The sequence below is a fragment of the Mesoplodon bidens genome, assembly GCF_964165515.1.
Source record: "Mesoplodon bidens genome assembly, chromosome: 13".
Classification (NCBI taxonomy): Eukaryota; Metazoa; Chordata; class Mammalia; order Artiodactyla; family Ziphiidae; genus Mesoplodon; species Mesoplodon bidens.
The window spans coordinates 47527362-47551759 of record NC_138169.1 but is presented as its reverse complement, the minus strand read 5'-3'; the positions used below and the strand labels follow the sequence as shown (position 1 = coordinate 47551759).

General features: G+C 40.2%; 1 protein-coding gene across 1 annotated transcript in view; it reads right to left on the bottom strand.

Moving 5' to 3' along the window:
• Positions 1–20249: 20249 nt before the first annotated feature.
• RNF138 (ring finger protein 138) overlaps positions 20250–24398 on the bottom strand; it is a 41543-nt gene continuing 37394 nt past the window's right edge. Inside the window, exon 8 of the mRNA XM_081251705.1 lies at positions 20250–22580. Within this exon, the coding sequence (XP_081107831.1) occupies positions 22512–22580 (69 nt within the window). The 3' untranslated portion in view covers positions 20250–22511. The remainder of the gene's footprint in view (positions 22581–24398) is intronic.

Here is a 24398-nt window from a genome sequence, read left to right as displayed (position 1 = left end):
GATTTCACTTATATGTGAAATCTAAAAAACAAAACAAATGAGCAAACATAAAACAGCAACAGACTCAAAGGTACTGAGAATAGGGCTTCCCTGGTGGCACAGTGGTTGAGAGTCCGCCTGCCGATGCAGGGGACACAGGTTCGTGCCCCGGTCTGGGAAGATCCCACATGCCATGAAGCGGCTAGGCTCGTGAGCCATGGCCGCTGAGCCTGTGCATCCGGAGCCTGTGCTCCGCAACGGGAGAGGCCACAACAGTGAGAGGCCCGCGTACCGCAAAAAAAAAAAAAAAAAAAAAAGATACTGAGAATAATCAGGTGTTTGTCAGAGGGGAGGAGATGAAATGTACAGTGTGGGGAATATAGTCAATAATACTGTAATAACTTTGTATAGTGACAGATGGTAACTATCTTGTTATGGTGATCATTTTGTCATATATAGAAATATTGAATCACTATATTGTATACCTGGAACTAACATAGTCTTGTAGGTCAATTATACTTCAATAAAAAAGATATTTGTCAACATTTTTATATATTAAAAAAATCCCTACTGAGACTAAATCTTTAAATTAGCCTCCATAAGGCCTTTCCCTTGCCTAAAAGAATGTCATAAAACTTTGACATCTGCTCATGACTAAATTGTCTGAAAGTTTTCTTTAACATTACTATCATTTTTATTTGAAAGTAAGGTATTGGGGACGATGATCTTTCCAGGGTTAAAGAGCTCTAAGCCTGCTGGCTCTGTACAGTTGAATTACTTTATATGCATATATTACTTGTATAGATTGTAGGCAAAGGAATTTTGCTTTAATCACATTTCCCACATAGTCTGATAAGGCACAATACTGGTAACGTATAGTTTTTGAAAAGGTAGAATTATCACTCTCATGCAAATATCAAGTGTACACCTGTCAAAGCTTTTATTTAATTAATTTAAAAAAATCAATGAGACGTAAGAACCAGTTTCAAGAAGAATTTAAAGGACAGTCATATTTAGGCAATCAGGAATGCTGAAATAAATGTACTAATAGTTGCAAAACTGATTAACATTATATAGGAAAATGAAATGTCATATTGAGGTTATCTTTCTATAGGTCAAAAGTCAATTGTACCTCTACTGGACTAGATCATTTGCATTTGTGTTGCCAAAGATCATTTGCATGACTAACAGTGTTCTGCAACTTCAGTTTTGCCCTGGTCAGTAGGAAGACAGTGTTCTCTTGGCAGTACAAAGCACTCCAGTGAAAGATAGCCCAATAATCTCTTTAGCCAATTTCCTAGTCTTGGACAATTTTTCCTGACAATAAGTCATTTTATCAACAATTGTACCATACCAAAAACCAAAGCATAGAATAAACTAATGGTGAGCAGGGACCATGAAAATTACAGTTGAACAATCGCTGGTTCCTCTACTTTCTTCCTTCTGACCTTATAGTAACAAAGTAATACTTTCTAAAATTCTTTATAATTATACAATTTCAATCCAAATTCTTTCTTTTGAAGAGGGATAAACTTGAAAAAAAATCATTCCAGAGCTCACCTAGAAAAACAAACATCTGAAAATAGTCAAGAAAATTTTGAAAAGAATTTAGAGAAGGGGCGGGTGAGAGTGTTTATGTAGGAAGAAAGTGGAGAAACTTGTCTTCCCTGTTAGTAGATACTAAAAGTCATTGGAAATTTAAAACAATAAAACCAGTAACAACACATGAATGGACTGATCAATAAAATAATATAAAGCCCCAAACCAGACCCAAATATAAGTATCTGCTATATGCTAGAGCTGATATTTAAAAACAGTAGACAACTGGTGGGTTATCAATTAATGATGTTAAGACAACTAGTTACATGGTTGTTTTTTTAAAAATTAAGGTCTAAGAAAGCATCAGCTGGAATTAGCTGGATGGAGGTGGGGAAGAAGCAGGGACTTTTTTTTTTTTTTTTTTTTGGCCACGCTGCCGGGGCCTGCGCTATCTTAGTTCCCCAACCCAGGATGGAACCCTGGCCCTCGGCAATGAAAGCACCAAATCGCAACGACTGGACCACCAGGGAATTCCCGAACCTGGGACATTTTAGACAGAAGGCAGCCAGACCAAAGAAATCACAACAAAGAAAGGAATATGGTGCAAGCAGGGATAAAACAGAGGGTCCGGATGGAAAGCCAAATGCCCATCAAGAATGGTGAGAGCTGAGTGGGGAAGAGCCGGCAGTAACCAGCCACATCGGCCCTGGGATGCCATGCTAAGCAAGCTTGAACTTGATCCTAAAGCCAGTGGAAAGTCAAGGAAGTTTTCAAGCAGGAAATTGTCATGACTGGGTTTTCATTTAGGTAGATTACTCTGCTGCTTAGAGGATAGATTCAAGAAGATTAAGAGAGACCATTTAGGATGTAGTTGCATAAAAAGAAGTTTCCAGAAATGTTTAGGAATACAAGCCTAAGGGAGGAATAGATGAGCAAGAGATGGACATTGTCAACATGATCCTCAGGTTTGAGAATCCTCACGTTTGGGTGGTGAGAAAAAGGAGAAAGGTAGGATGGTAACTTAAGGGAGGTTCTAACAGGTTCTAATAAAGAGAGACAGAAAGAGACTTGGGCATGTTGGCAGCAAAGCCAGAACCAGGAAAGATGGGGTAGAAAAGAGTAACAGGGGAAGGCCTGGCAAGAGCTGGAAGGGAAGGGGCAGGGGAGCCGTGGAGGAGCCATCTCTCCATCTGCACAGAAAAGGTGGAGGCAGGTGCTGTGGACCATGCAGTCCTAGTATCAGCTCTCATGACCCACCTTTATCAGTTTCTGGAATCTTTCTAAAAAGAAAATGTGCTTCTTGCAACCAGTAGATAAATAAGTCCTGGAGATCTAATACACAATATAGAGATTGTAGACAACAGAACTGTATTAGAAACATCAAACTTGGGACTTCCCTGGTGGTCCATTGGTTAAGACTCCACCCTCCCAATGCAGGGGGCTCAGGTTTGATTCCTGGTAGGGGGTCCCGCATGCTATGTGGTATGGCCAAAGAAAAAAGAAGAGAGAGAAATATCAAACTTGCTAAGAGACTGGATCATAATTACTCCCACCACCACAAAAAATGAAATAATATGTAACATAATAGAGGTGTCAGCTAATCACATTACAACATATAAATGTATCAGATCAACACATTGTACACCTTAATCTTACAAAATATCACATGCCATGCCAATTATGTTTTTTTTTTTTTTTAAAGAAGATGTTGGGGGTAGGAGTTTTTATTAATTAATTTATTTATTTTTGCTGTGTTGCGTCTTCATTTCTGTGTGAGGGCTTTCTCTAGTTGTGGCAAGCGGGGGCCACTCTTCATCGCGGTGCGCGGGCCTCTCACTATCGCGGCCTCTTGTTGCGGAGCACAGGCTCCAGACGCGCAGGCTCAGTAGTCGTGGCTCACGGGCCTAGTTGCTCCGCGGCATGTGGGATCCTCCCAGACCAGGGCTCGAACCCGTGTCCCCTGCATTAGCAGGCAGATTCTCAACCACTGCGCCACCAGGGAAGCCCCGCCAATTATGTTTTTAAAAATGTTTTTATTTTTGGCTGTGTTGGGTCTTCGTTGCTGCACACGGGCTTTCTCTAGTTGCAGAGAGCGGGGGCTACTCTTCGTTGTGGTGCACAAGCTTCTCATTGCGGTGGTTTCTCTTGTTGTGGAGCAAGGGCTCTAGGCGCGAGGGCTTCAGTAGTTGTGGCACGTGGGCTCAGTAGTTGTGGCTCTCAGGCTTTAGAGCACAAGCTCAGTAGTTGCGGCGCACGGGCATAGTTGCTCCACGGCATGTCGGGTCCTCCCGGGCCAGGGCTCGAACCCGTGGCCCCTGCATTGGCAGGTGGATTCTCAACCACTGCGCCACTAGGGAAGCCCTTTTTGGGGGGGGCTTTTCTGCGGGGCTTGTGGGATCATAGCTCTCCGACCAGGGATCGAACCTGGGCCCAGAGACGGCAGTGAAAGCACCAAGTCTTAAGCACTGGACTTCCGAGGAATTCCCTATGCATCAATTTTTTTAAAAGAACAAATCCACCGATTGCTCTAAATGGCTCATAACGATCCAATCAACAGATTTCCTGCCCTATTTTATGCTGGTGTTATTCTCAGTGCGGGGGATAATGCAGTGAACTGAACAGATGAAGTCCTGCCTTCATGGAGCTTATGTCCTCATGGGAGAGAAGATAGCTCTCAGATCTGTGACCTTAGAGCACCACATAAGGGAGTGATGTGCACCCTGAAGACATACAATTCAAGGCAAGGAGGTCAAGAGTGACTGAGGCATTATTTATATGAGTGGTCGGGGAGAGAAAATCTCTTGTTAGATGACATCTTTCCGAGACCAGAAGGACAGAATTTAGTGAGTGGTGGGTATGAAGTTTCAGGATTAGAGATCCTGTAAAACAACACCTTTTAAGAAAATGAATAAACAAAAGTGGCCTGATCGGTTATCAGTTATACAAACAGTGGCATTTTCCAATAAAAAATTTGGGCTGCAAATCAACTCTCTATTAATCCCAAATGTGACCTAAAACACTATTTAATATTTATTTGTGATCCCCAAAACAGGGTTAAATTTTGGAGAACTGAAGGATACACTTATTATAATAATCCATTTCTGTTAAGTTTGCATGGAAACCACTAAGAGAAAATGACTCTTAGGAAAGCCTGAGACAAATAGCTGAGATGTATAAAATATTTTAAAATCTCCTTGTAGTTTAATTATTCATCAAACACATGCTATACACCTACAAGTGCTAAGTACTGGGCTGGGCACCAAGGGTCCAGATTTTGAGCCACAGCCCTGTCATCTGAGATTCCAATGTCAAAAGGGATGGCAGACTGGAAACTAATTACTTATATTGCATGGCTACAACAGAACATGGCCAAGGTGCTTTGGGAATATAACATCCAGAGAAAGGAGAAACCGAGAGGCTTCTCAGCAAAACCCCCTTTACCCTTCCTTATTGCCCTACCACAACTTATTCTTTTTATGTGCCCCAGAAGCTAGCAAAATACCTGGCACACAAGAGGTACTCAACAAATATTTGCTGAACTGAACCAAACCAGGTGACACCCTGACAAAGTTCCTACCCAGGCTCTTCCTCCACCACATCCAGGGTTCTATTCTCATCTTGCCCCAGGCCTCCTCCCACACTACATTCCTTCCTTCCTTCCTTCAATAAACACGTAGGGACTTCCCTAGCGGTCCAGTGGTTAAGACTCCACGCTTCTACTGCAGGGGGTGCAGTTTCGATCCCTGGTTGGGGAACTAAGATCCCTGGTTGGGGAACTAAAATCCACCATGATTAGGAAAGGGAATAAGGAGTATTGGTAGCAATTTTCAATAGGATTTTCAGGGAAGTGAGACAGGAGGGAAGGGGGTAGGGCACAACCTTTAAAAGAATGACATATCCCTTGAGGATATGACAAATCCTAGTTAGAACAGATTAGGCCCAAGATGGCAGAAGATTCGACTTCCAATAGACCTTGAGCCTCATTATATGCTCATTGTAACACATTACCATATGCTAAACGACACACTCACAGGTGCCATGACAGCTCCGAGGCCAACCATAACAGGCCAGAAAGTGGGCCTGGGATTCCTGGAAATCCACACCTCTTCCCCAAAATAGTTGGAATAATCCTCCCACTTATTAACCTATGAAATTACCCAGCCCATAAAAACTAACCACCCCATAATTCAGGGCCACTCTCACCTTCTGAGATGGACCACATTCTGTCTATGGAATGTGTGTCTCTCTCAATAAACCTGCTTTCACTTTACTATGGCTCGCTCTTGAATTCTTTCCTGTGCGAAGCCAAGCACCCTCATTGGCGTCCTGTCCCAGGAACTCGCCCGAGACCTGGGACATAACCATCCTCTTGCACCATATTTTCCCGCAACATCTTTACAAAGGAAAAGGAGGAAGGTGGTCTCTCCCTCCCCACTTTTCCTTTGATTGTAAAAATGTAGCCCACTTAATTCTTGGGGCAGAGCCCTCTTGCCTGCCTACTTGGATCCTTCACAAGCGTCCTATATTAATAAATCTACGTCTTACCTATCACTTTGCTTCTCGCTGAATTCCTTCTGTGCCGAGATATAAAGAACCTGAGCTCCATTAAATCCTGAGATGAGTTGTTTGGTTTCAGTTGGAAGATTGTGGGTTCCAGTCCCATCTCAGGTGCAGTTTCACAAGGACTTACTAAGAAAGTGATATTTGAATAATAATCTGAAGGAAGTGAGGCAGCAAAACTTTGGGGATTTTTATGAGGAGAAAGTTCCAGGCAGAGGGGACACCAAATGAAAGACCCCGAGTTGGAGGCATAACTGACATGTTAAAAGAACTACAGAGATGACAGTGTGGCTAGAGCGTGTATGTGAGGGAGAGAGAATCTATAGGGAAGTCAAATGGGTAATGGTCAGATGTCTGTGTGTGTGTGTGGTGGTAGGGAGAGGGCTTGTAGGACTTTGCCAAAAACTTGGCTTCTACTCTGTGTGTGATAAGCATCCACTGGATGATTCTGAGCAGCAGAATAACAAGATCAAAAATGTCTTAGGGAAATTATTCTGGCTGCTGTCTTGGGAACAGACTAAAAGGTCAGCAAATGCAGATTGTAAGGTTATTGCAAAAATCTACAGGAAAGCTGATGACAGCTTAGATCAGGAAAGTAGCAATGGGGATGGTACCAAGAGGTTGGATTCCTAGATATCTTTTGAAGGTAGGATCAAAAGAATTTGGACTGGATATGGGATATGGGAGAAACCGAGTAATCAAGGATGAGTCCAGGTTTGGGGGCTGAGCAACTAGCACAACAGAGTTGCTATTAGCTAAAAGTGGAAAAACTGAAGGACAACCAAGCTTGGATGGGGACGGGGAGAGCGGGAGTTCAGTTTGGACAAATTAAGCTTGAGTTTTCCTTTAGACATCAAATTGAAGATGACAGATCTATGAATAGGAAGTTTAGAGGGCAGGTATAGGTTAAAGGCAGAAATTTGGGGTTAACAGCAAAGAGTATTTAACACCATGAGATTGGATGAGACCACTAAGGTGTAAAGTAGAAAAGAGAAAACCTGCAAGGACTGGACCCTGAGGCCCTACCCACTAAAAGTTCAGGGATACAAGGAGGAATAAGAAAAGAATCTAAGAGGGCCACAGAAGAACCAAGAGAGCATGGCAGCCTCCAAAGCAAGCGACAAAAAGATGGAGCGGGTGATCAATTGAGTCAGACGCTGCAGGTAGGTCAAACAGGATGAGAACTGAGGGCTCATCATTGGATTTAGCAAAATGTTACCTTTGGCCACCTTGTTACATACAGTTTTGGGAGACTTGAAGCAATAATAGCCATTCTGGAGTAAGTCAAATAAGAATGTAATAGAGAAGTTAGTGACAACAAATACAGACAACTCTTTTGAGGTGTAAGAAGTAGAACAAAAATGGGACATGAGCTAGAGGCAGAATGGGATCAAGAGAGTTCGGGTTTTGGTTTTATTTGAACCAGAAGTAATAGTGCAATCGTAACACTTTAAGCATGAGCCAGTAGAGAGGGAAAATTTTATGATGGACAGAGAGAGGGGACAATTGCTGGAACGATGTCATTTTAGTAGGTGAGTGAGGATGAGATCTAGTACACAAATGGTGAACTTCATCCACAGCAGACCGAGAATGTGAGGTGAGTAGACTGAGTACCTGAAGCAGGTGGGTAGATGGGGGTGAGGAAGAGGTTGTAGAAATTCTTTTACTATTATTGCTAATCTCTCATTTCTATATAAATGGGATAAAAGTATCAATTGAATAATTTGTTGGGAGAATTAAATAAGTTAATGCATAGGACGTGTGTAATAAATGTTAAATATTAAATACTATTACAGGTTAGTCTGGGTGATCTAATATGCATGCTCTCGTGATATTGAAACTATGACCGCCTACCCATTTTTTTTTTTTTTTGCCATACGCCGGCCTCTCACTGTTGTGGCCTCTCCCGTTGCAGAGCACAGGCTCCGGACACGCAGGCTCAGCGGCCATAGCTCACGGGCCCAGCCACTCCGTGGCATGTGGGATCTTCCCGGACCGGGGCACGAACCCGTGTCCCCTGCATCGGCCGGCGGACTTTCAACCACTGCGCCACCAGGGAAGCCTGACCTCCTATCCTGATTCACATTTAAAATCCTGCTTCTACTGGACATCTCTCAAAATCAACAGATCTAGAACTCAACTCACTTTGTTCCTCTCAGGGCAACTCCACCTCCTGCAAGCTCATCACAGCAAATGGTTCCTCCTTCTCCCAGGGCACATCAACCAGGATACCAGTTTTCTGGATCTCCTGCTTTCCCTCATGCTCATGCCTGAGCCATTTGGTAAGCAGATAGGGTAGGGGGTTCCCTGGAGAAAGAGAAGCAGGCATGGCTTTCTTGACATAAGAGAGGTCATTTTGGCCTAAGCCATTTTGTGATCTCAGCCTGGCCACAATGCTTACCCTTGAACAGGTCCTTGTAATGACCCTAGGGAACAAAAGAACAAACTGTTATCAGGCAAGAGAAATAACAATAGCAAAGAAAATAAAGCAGTTGTAAAGACTCCCAGTTCTGTTTCAGTGATAAAGATTAGCCTGAAGCACTTTCTTGAGCTGTTTTGCTGAACTGAAACCCCCTTTGGGCCCTCAACCATCACATCAACTGGAACCCAAGGTAACTGACCCTCCTGACGTCAATCAGCTAAAGCTTGGACTCTGTTGATCTTGGCCCCAATACGAATACAAAAATGTATTTTGTCATCCAATTGTAATTGTGTGATAAATCTATTGGCTGTAATGTTTGAACATTTATATATGCATAGTAGCTACGGATTGTATTTTATAGTATCTGGATGATTTTTTTAAAAAACAAAGTAAAACACCATCTAAATCTCTCATTATAACCAAACCAATATTCACTGCGTAATCTTTCAAAAGTTCAGCCTCTACTAGTCATTACCCTCCTCAAAGACCTTGCGTGCCCCTGGGTACACAAGAACAGACCCTTGAAGCCTGGCTCCTCACACTCTGCTCCATCGGAGTCTATCTTATCTCCCACCACACCCTCCATGAACTTCTGCTCTGTCCATCCTGCTCTCCTCACCTTCTCCTAAACACACCTTGCTGAGTGTGCTCCTGGCACTCTGCCCCTCCTATTATTATCTAGGTACGATGCACCTTCTAAAGTCCAAGTCAATGTTAGTCTCCTCTTGCTTGATGTCAGTAAAGTGATTTCTCCCTCCTGTGAGATTCAACAGAATTTATTTTGCCATACATCGTTGGAGATGTTTTTATGGACATATCGTATTTTCCCTCTAAGTTATAAGTTCCTTGAAGTCAGGATGATATAGTACCCTTTGCCCTATATCCATAGTTTGTAGCCTAGTGTGAGTCTGATTTTGCTACATGTGATTTCCATTTGTTAGATACATAAAAGCTATGTTTAAAGTGGTGTACACATGGTTCACTATAAATAACATTTCCATTACTTCAGTAATCCCCTACATTCACATGGTTCAGTGAATAGTTTTTGGACTTCTTTTCGGGCAGGTTGGAGTATAATCAATTTTTATTAAATACCTACTCTGTGTAAGGAACTGGAAATATGAGAGTTCAAACAGCATGTTTGCCCTCATAAACTTTGCCTTCTATCAATTACCTTCACGATACTCTTATTTTTCGTAAAGAATCACAATTGTATTAGAGGAACTGGCGTTTAAATCATTAGAAAGACATGTGGACATGATGACACTTTGGATCAAAACTAAGGGGTGAACGCTGAGTTTCAAAGATCCCTAGATGCAGCAGGTTTACTCTGAGAAAAGGAAGCAAAGTAGGCATTCTCTTCCCCCCTTGTTGCCTTCTGCCCGTCTACACTGTGTCCCTCTAGGACCCTCTGCACTATGTGGAATAGTGCATGACCCTCTACACTATGGCTGTCTACACTGTGTTGAATCTAGCAGCTCTACTTCTAAGTCTGCCCCTTCCTTTTCCTGAACATTTTATCTGTTTCCCTTCAGTTCAGTTCAGCAAACATATATTGAGCACCTACTGTATTCAAGGCATGTTGGAAAGCACTGGTTGCCTGACTTATCAGTATGTTTTTTTTGTTTTTTTGGTTTTTTTTTTTGTGCGGTACGCGGGCCTCTCACTGTCGTGGCCTCTCCCGTTGTGGAGCACAGGCTCCGGACGCGCAGGCTCAGCGGCCATGGCTCACGGGCCCAGCCGCTCCGCGGCATGTGGGATCTTCCCGGACCGGGGCATGAACCCTTGTCCCCTGCATTGGCAGGCGGACTCTCAACCACTGCGCCACCAGGGAAGCCCCTATCAGTATGTTTTATGTTTTCATAATATATAAAATATGTTATATAGAACACATATAAATTTACATTTGTGTATATTTTTATAAGCAGAGTAGAGTAAAATTTATTAAGAGGATTAGGTTCAAAAGTAAACATGTCAGGTGAAAACCAAATAAAATAAAATAACCCTCAGGGAGCGCTTGAATAGTCTATAAACCCTACATATGGGGTACAGAGAAAGTGAGGCCCCCCCTGAGGAAACAGCCAACTCATGCTTGAAACACCTCAGACTCACTGTGGGGCTTCTTGAGAGTGACACAAGTTAAGTGTGTATGTGATGAGAATTTGCTGTGTGTGAGTGTATACGTGTGTGCCTGTCCTTTTTTTCTAGGAAAAACAAAATTATAAAGATGTGTGCAGTAAGTACAAGTCATGGTCTTTCTCCCTTTCTGGTTCAAATTGCCCAATATGCCTGCTTTCTCTTCTCCACTCTGGCCATATTTCAAGCAACTGGTCTTTCAGTATTCTCTCCATAATGTCATAGTTCCAGGCTGCCACCTAGTGGCTGTTTAGATGTATGTGCTTTTTTGTTTGTTTGTTTTTATAAATTTATTTATTTATTAATTTACCTTTGGCTGCGTTGGGTCTTCGTTGCTGCGTGCAGGCTTCCTCTAGTTGCAGCGAGTGGGGTCTACTCTTCGTTGCGGTGCGTGGGCTTCTCATCGCAGTGGCTTCTCTTGTTGCAGAGCACAGGCTCTAGGCGTGCGGGCTTCAGTAGTTGTGGCACAGCAGGCTTCAGTAGTTGTGGTACGTGGGCTCTAGAGAGCAGGCTCAGTAGTTGTGGCACACAGGCTTAGTTGCTCTGCAGCATGTGGGATCTTCCCAGACCAGGGCTCAAACCCGTGTCCCCTGCATTGATAGACAGATTCTTAACCACTGCACCACCAGGGAAGTCCTGACATATGTGTTTTAACCAGTCTTCCTATTGTGCCTCTTGTGATTTGATGCCACCCCTAACACCTTCTGCATTTTCAACACCACCACTAACTCCACCTGGCATTTAGGAACAACGTGCTCCTTCTGTGACAGATGAAGAGTAGAAATACGTGCTTCCTTTCCCAGAGCTGCCAGTTTTCCTGTCATAGACTCATAAAAATGGATTACGATCCTTTACATCTTTCAGGATAACAAGTGTCCCAAGAACTTAAAATCATGGCAGGGTTGCACATTACTTCACAGTCTAGACATAATTATGGTTTTCTCCCAAATTACCATGTGATCTTTATTTTATTTTTTGCAGTACGCGGGCCTCTCACTGTTGTGGCCTCTTCCGTTGCGGAGCACAGGCTCCGGACACGCAGGCTCAGCGGCCATGGCTCACGGGCCCAGCCGGTCCCCGGCATGTGGGATCTTCCCAGACCAGGGCACGAACCCGTGTGCCCTGCATCGGTAGGCGGACTCTCAACCACTGCGCCACCAGGGAAGCCCCCATGTAATCTTTATTTTAAAACCCCAATATCCCACAAGCAATAACAAATTCCTTTCACGAGCATTTATTGAGCACCTATTAGCCACTGCCTGGAGGAGACACCACCTTGTGAGGAGATGTGAGGGACAATCGCTGTGATGCAATCTTTTTAAACTGGCACCTTCGTCCATTGGGGGCCTGGGAAAGAGCACTCAGGTCCCCCTGAAGGGGTCAGTGATGTCATCACAGAAGAGGTTGGGCTGAGGCTTAAGCCAGAAGGTCAAGGGGCCAAGGCTAGGGGGGTGGGGAGGTGGGGTTAAACATTGCAGGGAGAGGGAACAGCAGCACTGTTTGGTGGGGCACACACAATGCCATCCTGGGATTTTATTCCTAGTTTCATCAGCCCAAGCAGCACTCCAGAATCTTGCTTTTAACCGACTGTTTAAACGTTCTTAGGAGAACTGAAAACGAGCGGGACCCTGTGGGTCCCTCCTGGGTACAAAGCCTTTCCACGTCCCCTGTTTCTAGTTTGTAGGAAAAAGGCTTCAGCCTCTGAGACCTTCCCTGTGTTCCAAAGGGCAGATTCAGTTACTAATTAGGGGAGTGAGGGAATGCAGAAACAAAGGAAAGGCAGTCAAGAAACAATAGTGCAGGGCTTCCCTGGTGGCGCAGTGGTTGGGAGTCTGCCTGCCGGTGCAGGGGACGCGGGTTCGTGCGTGCCCCGGTCCGGGGGGATCCCGCGTGCCACGGAGCGGCTGGGCCCGTGGGCCGTGGCCGCTGGGCCTGTGTGTCCGGAGGCCACGGCAGTGAGAGGCCCGCGTACCGCAAAAAAGAAAGAAAGAAACAAACAATAGTGCAGCTACTAAAGCAGGATCCTGGTTCCTCCTCATGGGATATACATAACAATATCTTAAGTTCTTCTGTATGGCCCCCAACCAGTTGCAGGATGGTGACTTCAGGCAGAGCGCAAGATCCCTGGAGCACCGCCCTGTTACCTCACCACCAGCCAATCAGAAGAGAGTCACACAACCTGCAGCCCTCACCCCAAGTTTTGCCTATAAAAACTCCACCTTGGGGACTTCCCTGGTGGCGCAGTGGTTAAGAATCTGCCTGCCAATGCAGGGGACATGGGTTTAAGCCCTGATCCAGGAAGAGCCCACATGCCTCAGAACAACTAAGCCCATGAGCCACAACTACTGAGCCCGCGCGCCCAGAGCCCATGCTCCGCAACAAAGAGGAGCCACCGCAATGAGAAGCTGGTGCTCACCACAACTAGAGAAATCCCGCACACAGCAATGAAGACCCAACACAGACAAAAAATTTTAAAAAATAAAAAATAAATTTAAAAACTGCCTCAAAAACCATCGAGGGGGTACATGTAAAAGTATGAAATTAGAACACTCCCTAACACCATACACAAAAATAAACTCAAAATGGATTAAAGACCTAAATGTAAGGCCAGACACTATCAAACTCTTAGAGGAAAACATAGGCAGAATGCTCTATGACATAAATCACAGCAAGATCCTTTTTGACCCACCTCCTAGAGAAATGGAAATAAAAACAAAAATAAACAAATGGGACCTAATGAAACTTCAAAGCTTTTGCACAGCAAAGGAAACCATAAACAAGACCAAAAGACAACCCTCAGAATGGGAGAAAATCTTTGCAAATGAAGCAACTGACAAAGGATTAATCTCCAAAATTTACAAGCAGCTCATGCAGCTCAATATCAAAAAAACAAACAACCCAATCCAAAAATGGGCACAAGACCTAAATAGACATTTCTCCAAAGAAGATATACAGATTGCCAACAAACACATGAAAGAATGCTCAACATCATTAATCATTAGAGAAATGCAAATCAAAACTACAATGAGATATCATCTCACACCAGTCAGAATGGCCATCATCAAAAAAACGACAAACAGTAAATGCTGGAGAGGGTGTGGAGAAAAGGGAACCCTCTTGCACTGTTGGTGGGAATGTAAATTGATACAGCCACTATGGAGAACAGTATGGAGGCTCCTTAAAAAGCTAAAAATAGAACTACCATAGAATCCAGCAATCCCATTACTGGGCATATACCCTGAGAAAACCATAATTCAAAACCAGTCATGTACCAAAATGTTCACTGCAGCTCTATTTACAATAGCCAGGACATGGAAGCAATCTAAGTGTCCATCGACAGATGAATGGATAAAGATGTGGCACATATATACTATGGAATATTACTCAGCCATAAAAAGAAACGAAATTGAGTTATTTGTAGTGAGGTGGATGGACCTAGAGTGTGTCATACAGTGAAGTCAGAAAGAGAAAAACAAATACCGTATGCTAACACATACATATGGAATCTAGAAAACAACAACAAAAAATGGTCATGAAGAGCCTAGGGGCAAGACAGGAATAAAGACGAGACCTACGAGAGAATGTACTTGAGGATACGGGGAGGGGAAAGGGTAAGTTGGCACAAGGTGCAAGAGTGGCATGGACATATGTACACTACCAAATGTAAAACAGATAGGTAGTGGGAAGCAGCTGCATAGCACAGAGAGATCAGCTCGGTGCTTTGTGAACACCTAGAGGGGTGGGATAGGGATGGTGGGAGGGAGGGAGAAGCAAGAGGGAAGAAATATGGGGATATATGTGTATGTATAACTGATTCACTTTGTTATACAGCAGAAACTAACACACCGTTGTAAAGCAATTATACTCCAATGAAGATGTTTTAAAAAAACAGGCAGAGGATCTGAGTATATATTTTTTTCAAAGAAGACATCCAGACAGCCAAGGGGCACATTAAAAGATGCTCAACATCACTATCAGGGAAATGAAAATAAAAAGACATATGAATTATCACCTCAAAACTGTTAGAATGGCTATGATCAAAAAGACAAGAAGTAACAAGTGTTGGAGAGGATGTGGAGAAAAGGAAATACTTGTTCACTGTTGGTGGGAATTTTAAATTGGTGCAGCCAATCTGGAAGACAGTATGGAGCTTCCTCAAAAAATTAAGAATAACACTGCCAGACTTCTCTGGCGGCGCAATGGTTAAGAATCCGCCTGCCAATGCAGGGGACATGGGTTCGAGCCCTGGTCTGGGAAGATTCCACATGTCGTGGAGCAACTAAGCCTGTGCACCACAACTACTGAGCCTGCGCTTCTAGAGCCCGTGAGCCACAACTACTGAGCCCGTGTGCCACAACTACTGAAGCCCACGTGTCTAGAGCCCGTGGCTCAGCAACAAGAGAAGCCACCGCAATGAGAAGCCCATGCACCACAATGAAGAGTAGCCCCCACTCGATGCAACTAGAGAAAGCTCACACGCAGTAACGAAGACCCAATGCAGCCAAAAAGCGGGGGGGGATGAGGGAGAGGGAGAGGGAATGAGAGAGAGATGGGGGGGGAAGAAAGAAAGAAAGAAGGAAGGAAGGAAGAAAGGAAGGAAGGAAGAAAGAAAGACTGTCATATGATCCCAACTATTCAACTTCTGGGTATTTATCTGAAGAATATGAAAACAAATTTAAAAGATATATGCAATCCTAGCTGCAAATTCTCTTTCTCGGAATTATATTAGCAGTTTGTTTCACCATTATGATATTTATTTGTGTTATAGCTATTTAAATACATATTTTATTGTCCTTAAGAGGTTCTAGTTCCTTGAATAAAGTGACATGCCTTATTCAAAAAAAAAGATATATGCACCTCTATGTTCATTTCAGTAAATATTCATCATTATTTACTATAGCCAAGATATAGAAACAACCTAAGTGTCCATCAATAAGTGAATAAAGAAGATGTGTTACATATATGCAATGGAATACTGGCCATAAAAGACATGGCATCTAAGACATGGTTGGACCTTGAGGGTATTTTGTTAAGTGAAAGACAAATACCTTGTGTTTTCACTTATATGTGGAATCTAAAAAAACAAACCAAGCAAAACAAAAACTCATACAGAGAACAGATTAGTGCTTAACAGAAGACAACGGGATGGGGGGGGAGGGCAAAATGGGTGAAGGGGATCAACTGTATGGTGATGAATGGTAATTAGACTTATGGTGGTGATTACTTTTGTAGTGTATACAAATATCAATTTACACCGTTGTACAACTGAGATTTATATGGTGTTATATACCAATCTTACCTCAATAAATAAAAGAGAAAAGTACAATACTTTTTGCAGAAGCTGATGAGTAGATCCTAAAATCTACATGGAAATGCAAAAGACCTATAACAACCAAAACAGTTTTGACAAAGAACAAAGTTGAAGGACTTTCTTATGGATCCCAGTACTCACCATAAAGTTACAATTATCAAGACAGTGTAGTATTGGCATAAGGACAGATATAGATGAACAGAACAGAATTCAGAGTCTTAAAATAAATCCTTTTACTATGGTCAACAGATTGTTATCAAAGGTGCCAATGCAATTCTTTGGGGAAAGGCAAACCAGGTGCTGGATATCTACATGCAAGCACTACACTTCATACCATACACAAATTAACCTTAAACAGATCATAGACTTAAATGGAAGAGAAAAAACAATAAAACTTAAAATATAGAAAATACGACACCTTAGGTTAGGCAAAGATTTCTTAGATAAGACACCAAAAGCACAGTCCCATGAAAGGAAAAAAAAAAAAAAAGATAAAATGGACCTCATCAAAATTCAAAACTTTTGTACTTTACATGACACCATTAAGAAAATGCAAAGAATGTGCTAAAACAAAACATATTCTCTACGAAAAGGATGGTATATGAACCCTGGGGAAGGGGAAATGGTTTCTGAATGTGAACACCTCCAAGGGTCTGTGAGGTCAAAAATATTTTCATAAAAATACTAAGACATTTTTACTTACCTTACCATGTTATTTGCAGTGTTGGTGTCTTAGCATGAATCAAGGCAGTGGCACCAAACATACCAGTATTTATATCATGCACTCAAGTGCCAGAGTGGAGAAAACAGCTTTACACATTGATCAGTGAAATCTTTAATTGTATTAAAATTTAATCCTTAAGTACAAGTCTTTTTGATATTCTGTATAATGATATGGGAAATAACGCACAAGGCACTTATAAGGTGCAATGACTGTCTCAAGGAAATGTACTTGTGCAACTGTAAGTTTTGAGCTCAATCAGCTGTTTGCTTTTTATCGCACTGCCATTTTTGCTTGAAAGAACTGATGAACCATGTTTATTCAGACTTACTTCAAGCAAACAACCAACTATTTGTTGCAACGATAAAATCTGAGGTCTTAAGCAAAAATTAGAATTTTGAAAAAGCTGTGATCTTCTCAATCAATGGTCATATTAACAAATATGACTGATATATTTTTTAAATGTGTCAACATTTGGAACATCTACATAACTCATGCTACCATTTTCCAACTGACCATTAAACAATGTTACAAAATCATGCATGGGTAAAAGATCCATTCAAAGTGGAAGACAGACAAATTGGATTTTACTGTTACAGTGCACAAAAAGTCTGACATGGTTTCAGACTGCAGATTACCATTTGCCGAGTTTGGTGTATTATCAAAGAATATTCACAAATATCTTTTTTTTTGAGATTACTAATATTCCCTTTTCCAACTACACTATGTGAAACTAGATTGCCTTCATATCCTTTAACCAAAACAACCTATCACAACAGATTGAATGCAGATGCAGTTTTAAACCCAGCTGTCAACCATTAAGCCAGATATTAAAGAGATCTGTAAAGATGCCAAACAGTGCCACTAACCTCGCTGAAACATTTATTTTCCACTAAAAATATTATTAATGGAATGAGTTTAATATTCTATCTGGAAACATAAAAAGTTGGTATAGAGTAATACTAAACATTCATCAACTTTTCAAAAAGGTCAGAAAAACGATTTAAAACCTTAAAGGTCTGAAAGACTACCAAATAACCTAGGTAATCATATACAAGTTATTGAAGTGATTTACGAATATTACAAATATTGTAAGTTTTCTTCTAAACAGAGGGAAGAGCATCAGCGGATTATTCTTTATAAGGATTATTTATTTTTTTGCGGTACGCGGGCCTCTCACTGTTGTGGCCTCTCCCGTTGTGGAGCACAGGCTCCGGACGCGCAGGCTCAGCGGCCATGGCTCACGGACCCAGCCGCTCCGCGGCATGTGGGATCTTCCCGGACCGGGGCACGAACCCGTGTCCCCTGCATCGGCAGGCGGACTCTCAACCACTGCGCCACCAGGGGAGCCCCTAGGATTATTTTAAAAGGTATTTTTTATTTAGAATTTCTCATTGTCTGTAGTATTTGTACTTCTTGGAGACAAAGACAATGTCTCAGATGTTCCTACAGAAGTTGAGGCTAGCGAAGACATAATAACCCTTTAGGTTCTATATTCTAAAAGGAGGGGAGAAAATTATTCCAGATTTTCCCGACAAAATTTCACACAGACTGAAGAGACCTGCCAGATGTAAACATATTTGGTATGTTTGTACTGAATACACAGTAATAGTAAAGGTAACAGGCTCTGTCCCCAGCACTTTGTGTATTAACGCTTAATCTTCACAATCCATAGATGAGAGGCTACATAATTTGTCCAAAACCATGTAAGTATCAAACTGCAGAATCATCAAAACGCCAAAGAAACTAGGCTTGGTTGTTTTAAATGCTTTTAGTATCCTAGGAAAGATGCATTTACCCCCTTCTTCTGTATCTACTGCAGCAGCCCTTTAAGTTTCTACTGGTAGCATTACACAATACTGCCAGAAAATATAGTCCTTACATACTTATTAAAATCTTGTTCCTAGAAAAATGTCCTGAAAACAGAACATCCTATACCTAGTTTATTAGAAAGGTCAGATTCTTACCTGGTTTCAGTGGAAAACCATTTGGTTACACTCTTCACCTGTTTTTCCTCAGTTATTACGAGGGGAAGACCAGTCAGTTCTCAGGTTTTATCTAGACATGGAACCACTAGGTGTCAACACGCATGGAGAAAGAACCACTTGCAATACACTTAACTTCCATACACAAATATTTAAAAGAAGGTTTAGAAGCTACTTTTTAGCTTTTCTGTCCTGGACAGAAAAGACAATTTACAAAACTGACCTAGATATTTCAAAACAATACTGAGCAAAAGCAGCCAGATATAATTTTTACTGAGTGCTTCCCTTTGTAAGAGTATAAAAAGACAAAACAATCTGTGGTATTAGAAGTTGGTGGTGGGACTTCCCTGGTGGTCCAGTGGTTAAGACTTTGTGCTTCCAATGCAGGGGGCACGGGTTCAATCCCTGGTGGGGGAACTAAGATTCCACATGCTGCGTGGCATGGCCAGAAAAAAAAAAAAAGTTGGTAGTAGTGGCAAGTAGGAACAAGGGGACTTATGGGATTCTAGCAACTTTTCTTGATCTGTGCTCTGATTACTTAGGCTATTGTTCACAATTTCAGTGTCATGTACCGTTATTTTGCCCATTTAGACAGACATGCCATTTTCTCCCTCACATCTTGTGTATTTTCTTCCTCTCCATAACCTCCTTAGAATGGCTATAATTCATTAATGTCTCCTCCGTATTCACTCCCCTGCCTGTTCACCTTATGTTCTGCAATGGTATATCCTTCACCAATCTATTAAGAATTCTTATTACACAGGAAATTGCATGGTATAGTGTAATGCAAGTTTGCCAGTCAAGTACCTAATACACACATTTATCTTCCTCATTTCGGGGTGAGAGTGCAGTCACTCCCATTTCTCAGCCTCAGGATTGGACAATCTCTGTTGGGGTGATGCAGGCTGTAACACACATTTTCAGGTCTCTGTATCTTCTTTTAATCTCTTGATATAACTCATTTCGATTCCCCATCTTTTTTCAGAACTGTACTGCCTAATTAGAAAATTATATTCCATATTAAGTGGTATCATGGAATGAGTACTTTATTCATACTTCTATTATGTTTTACAGTACATGTATTTACATGTATTCTGGGCCACACCTTTTCTACAAATATCACAACCTCCAGAGAGGGTTTATTCTTTGAGTGGCAGCCCTAAAGGGTTCCTATAAAGTTATGATTCACTGAAGATTGTAATTAATACTTGTGAAGCATGCAACAAGTATGTGACATGGTATTTGGCAATATATTCTTAGAACCCTGATACCTTATTTAAGGTAACTTTTCCATTTAAAAATGTCTGTTAACCAGTTAACTAGCTTTCTGTCTGGTTGCTAGCATGGTCTGAAAATCCTGCTGTGTGAACACTTGATAAAATAGCTTTATAAGTTGATTAACATTTGAAATAAAGATAAAATAGGTTTGTAAAGTTAAACCCAACATATAGGAGCATCAGCATGTGGTATCTTTCTCCTATCCACTTTTTTAAGTGCAAAATAATGGGTTATCTCCTACATGTCTTCCAGGGTGAGTTATGAGTTAAATGTTATCATGTCTGCCTCTAGACAAAATTTTAGACACACAAGTAGGAGAAAACCACGTTTAATTGAAAAATAAAGCAATACATCTCAAATAAGACTGTTTAACAACATAAACTGTAATTTGTTGAGGCCTGTAAGTGGTATTCTGAAATTTAGGTAGAGTATCCATACAGTTTCCTCCCTTATCCTGACTCAGCTATATGCACATTAAAAACAAGGACTGTCTTATGAATTTAAACTGTGTCTCTGTAAAGCCAATCCCTATTCCTAATCCACTGACAAAAGGATGGGAGGTTTTAAACAAACATTTCCATACTGAGGAGCTCCCAGGTAAAAGCAAATAAAGTCAATATTTTCCTTACGAAAAAAATTTATATGAAAGACACACCAGACTATAAATGATATTTAACTAACCCACAAACTTCAAAACACAATTTCACCAAGATGATCTCTACAATTTTCCTTTAAAGAAGTTCTCAAATCTCAGAATGGTTTAACTTGACATACTGGAAGTACTAAATTTTGAAAGAAAGTACTAAAGTTATTGCTTAAACTGGAAAAACCTATGGTCAAAAGTCTTTTTAAAAAAGATTTCGTTAAACAGCTATTCTTACAATTACACTCATGCACCCGCAGAGAAATGTTCAAGCACATAGTAAACATCACTCTTTCAAATGACACAACCAAGGCGTATGTTAAGATGTATGGCTTTTTTGGTGATTGTTATTACTACCCATAAATTACTGTTTGACTGAAAAAGGTTTTTACAAAACTCCACTTCCAAAATTAACATTTTTATTAAATCAAGTTAAAAAAATGTTCACTGTAGAAAAGTCAACAAGGATTTTAACAAAACCAAAATATACCTTTTTATACAATATATGTATATATTAGCAGCAAACTACTTCTGAGATTTTCTTTTATATTCTTTTGAGTTATTTATTTTAAAGAAAGCATCAACAATGTATTAGTATGGAATGTCAGCTAATCCACTCTTCATCTTTTATTCTGTGATTTGGGCCTTCTAGTACAAGTTATTTTATGATTCTCATTAATGAATACTAAGAACAAACCCAGTTTTTGACTAAAATGTAGTGAAACAGAGTGGTTGGTAGAATCCATCTCACTACTATAGTCCCACATTACCTTAAGATAACAAATGAGCACCATATAAACAGGTAATTGTGTAGGTGTGTAAACTCATTTTTAAGGTGTAATAGTAGCCAAGTAGATGACTTAGCATTTGACTGTTACTTTAAAAATTTGGTGACATACAAAATTTTAATCAAATCAGATAAATACTTTGATCTCATATTGCTTGTGCATTTTTAAAATCTTAATAGAAATTCTGTATATAACCTGACAAAACTGCATGCATATATGTGTATATACACATACAAAAGTGTATGTATATATGCATATACATCTTTAGATTTGAACAAATTTCTAAACTGAGATGAAGTCAAACCTCTCATTTAAGTATATATATAGAATGTAATATCACCAACTGGAAGTTTCTAATAAAAGTTTCGTCTTAGCTTTAGCAATTCTGCTATTGAAAATTCTGAGGCCAAAGAGCTGTAATTCAGCTTACTGTACTTTAGGCTTACAAATTAGTCAGCCAAACAAACAAGATATGAAATTACCAACTACCCATCAAAGAAATAAATTTTTCTCTTGATATTTCCTTCTAACAGCAAAAAGGAAATATCTATACAATGAGCTTTCACTTTTTAAAGAGTCAAAATTAGTAAAGAAATCTCACTAGTCTTCAAAAATACTAAACGTTATATAAATACAATTTTCTTATAATAGTTGAATTCTTCTGCTAGAATCTGTATTCAAAAGTTTCCTTTGGATTGTTTCATTTAGCACTTCAAGTCTCCATTCTGCAACTCAAATAACTGGCTCAGATTTGTTAGGTTTATATCAATCACATCTTTCACAATTTGGTACTGTGTTACCTGTGTACAACAATGTCAATGGGAGGAACTGCACCAAATTTCAAAAGCAAGGAAAAATTCAATATGTAATATAAAAATATAAGTACAACAGGGATTCCCTTTTCACCATTACATTAATGAAATATAATCCTTTTAATGCTCTTAAAGATAATGTCCTAACTTTTATCTTTTAACTTATCAAGAGAATGAAGTTTTTAGATGGCCCACCTTTATTTTTCAATTAAAAACTAAAACAATAGACTGAATTTTTATTAATATACACATCAAGTTATTGAAACGGCGACTTCATGTAGTTTTCTCCTTAAAGATGGCACTTGCAGGTACAAAGATGCAGAGACGTCTACAGCCTTCAGATGTTTACCTGAAAAGATTCTTCAACAGCAGTTTGATATTGGGTTTCCTCATCTAGCTGAAGATTCTAAAAACAGTAACATTAACATGTCAATAGGAAAAACATACTCAGTACTTAGTCCAATACATTACACATCTTGATACACATTACACATACTTGAAACAGTTTATGTTACACCATATACTTCTTTAAAATATAAGCGCTAAATACCTGAACTTTTAATTTAAAAAATTCCGTTATAATTATTTAGGAACAATTGATAAACAACAGAGATCAGCAGAGAATGAAATTTGAGAGTTACAGTGCTTTATGATAACTTATTAATTGAAAGTAGTATAGTTAAGGGTAACCCACAATCATAAATTTTCTGTCATCTCTAGAAAAGAATGCCAATGTCGGGGGCTTCCCTGGTGGCGCAGTGGTTGAGAGTCCACCTGCCGATGCAGGGGACACGGGTTCGTGCCCCGGTCCAGGAAGATCCCACATGCACGGAGTGGCTAGGCCCATGAGCCATGGCCACTGAGCCTGAGCGTCCAGAGCCTGTGCTCCACAACGGGAGAGGCCACAACAGTGAGAGGCCCACATACCACAAAAAAAAAAAAAAAAAAAAAGAATGCCAATGTCGGAAGGTATATTCATTTAAAGAAAATAAGCACTTATTACATTAAGATAGTTGAATTAACATCATCTTAATCATAACATAAAGGTAAAAACTACAGTTCACTCCATCTGATTATACTACTACTCCTTAACTTAAAAAATTCTATTTCCTTTCAATTATGGTCCATGGATTTGCTTTAAAACAGGCCTCCATTTGACAATCTCAAATCATTAAAATTACATGTTCTTCTGTGGCAAGGTAAAACAATCTGACAATTAGATCAAAAGCAGTTCACAAAATAAATTTTTGTTTTTCCAAACACATAGTTCTCTAGATGCAGTAACCTTTCTTACATTGAGAATTTAAGAATAACCTATAATTACTCCATAAAACTGCTAAAATTATCAGAGTACACTTGAATTTTCCATATATTTGAAATATTATTACATATATATTTTTATACAGTATGACTAAAAAATACAAATTACACAAAATAAAAAAATATATATATCAAGAATGACATAATTTCAACACTGGAGGGCAGAAGAAATGGAAATTCTGTTCATGCCATTCTCAGAATTGCACATGTCTGTGCTTATTACATAAACTGGAAAACAAGTACGAACCATTCTTTGTCAGGCTGAATCTTGAATTAGGTAAGGTTTTAATTCATTGAAGATGAATAAAATGCAATTTCACAATTAATAAAATGAAAGTCATCTAAATTTTTTTTGTAACTATCAAGACACATTCAGGAAGTAGAAATTAACCTCATGCTTTGCTCTGGGGATCCATTTTTATATTATATAACTTCCCTCATGCACTCTGTTAAAGCACTGAACTAAGGTCAGAATCTGCCATTCAACCTGGCTTTACATAAATAAGCTCCCTCATTTTTAAAAAGAATGTGTCTCACATGCAGATATAAGAAATCTATTATGAGTTTAACAAGCTACTTACACTACACGAGAAATACATCCTCCATCTGTCATACCAATTTTACTTTCCTAGCAGGTATAATTTTCCTTAAATCTAGACAGTTTTCATATATATCATCATTTTGTTAATCTGGGGGTTTGCTCTTCCTCTATTTTATCTCTCTAATATAGAAGGTGGACAGTAAATTCAACTTTCACCACTTCTACAAACCAAAATTCACCTATATTATCATAAAAACAACAGAACTTGCTCTATAACCATCCAGTATGATGATACATCTTGCCTCAAAACTCAAGTCTAGATTGAAAAAGTTAATTTAACTTCAATATTTAAATGGTATTTTC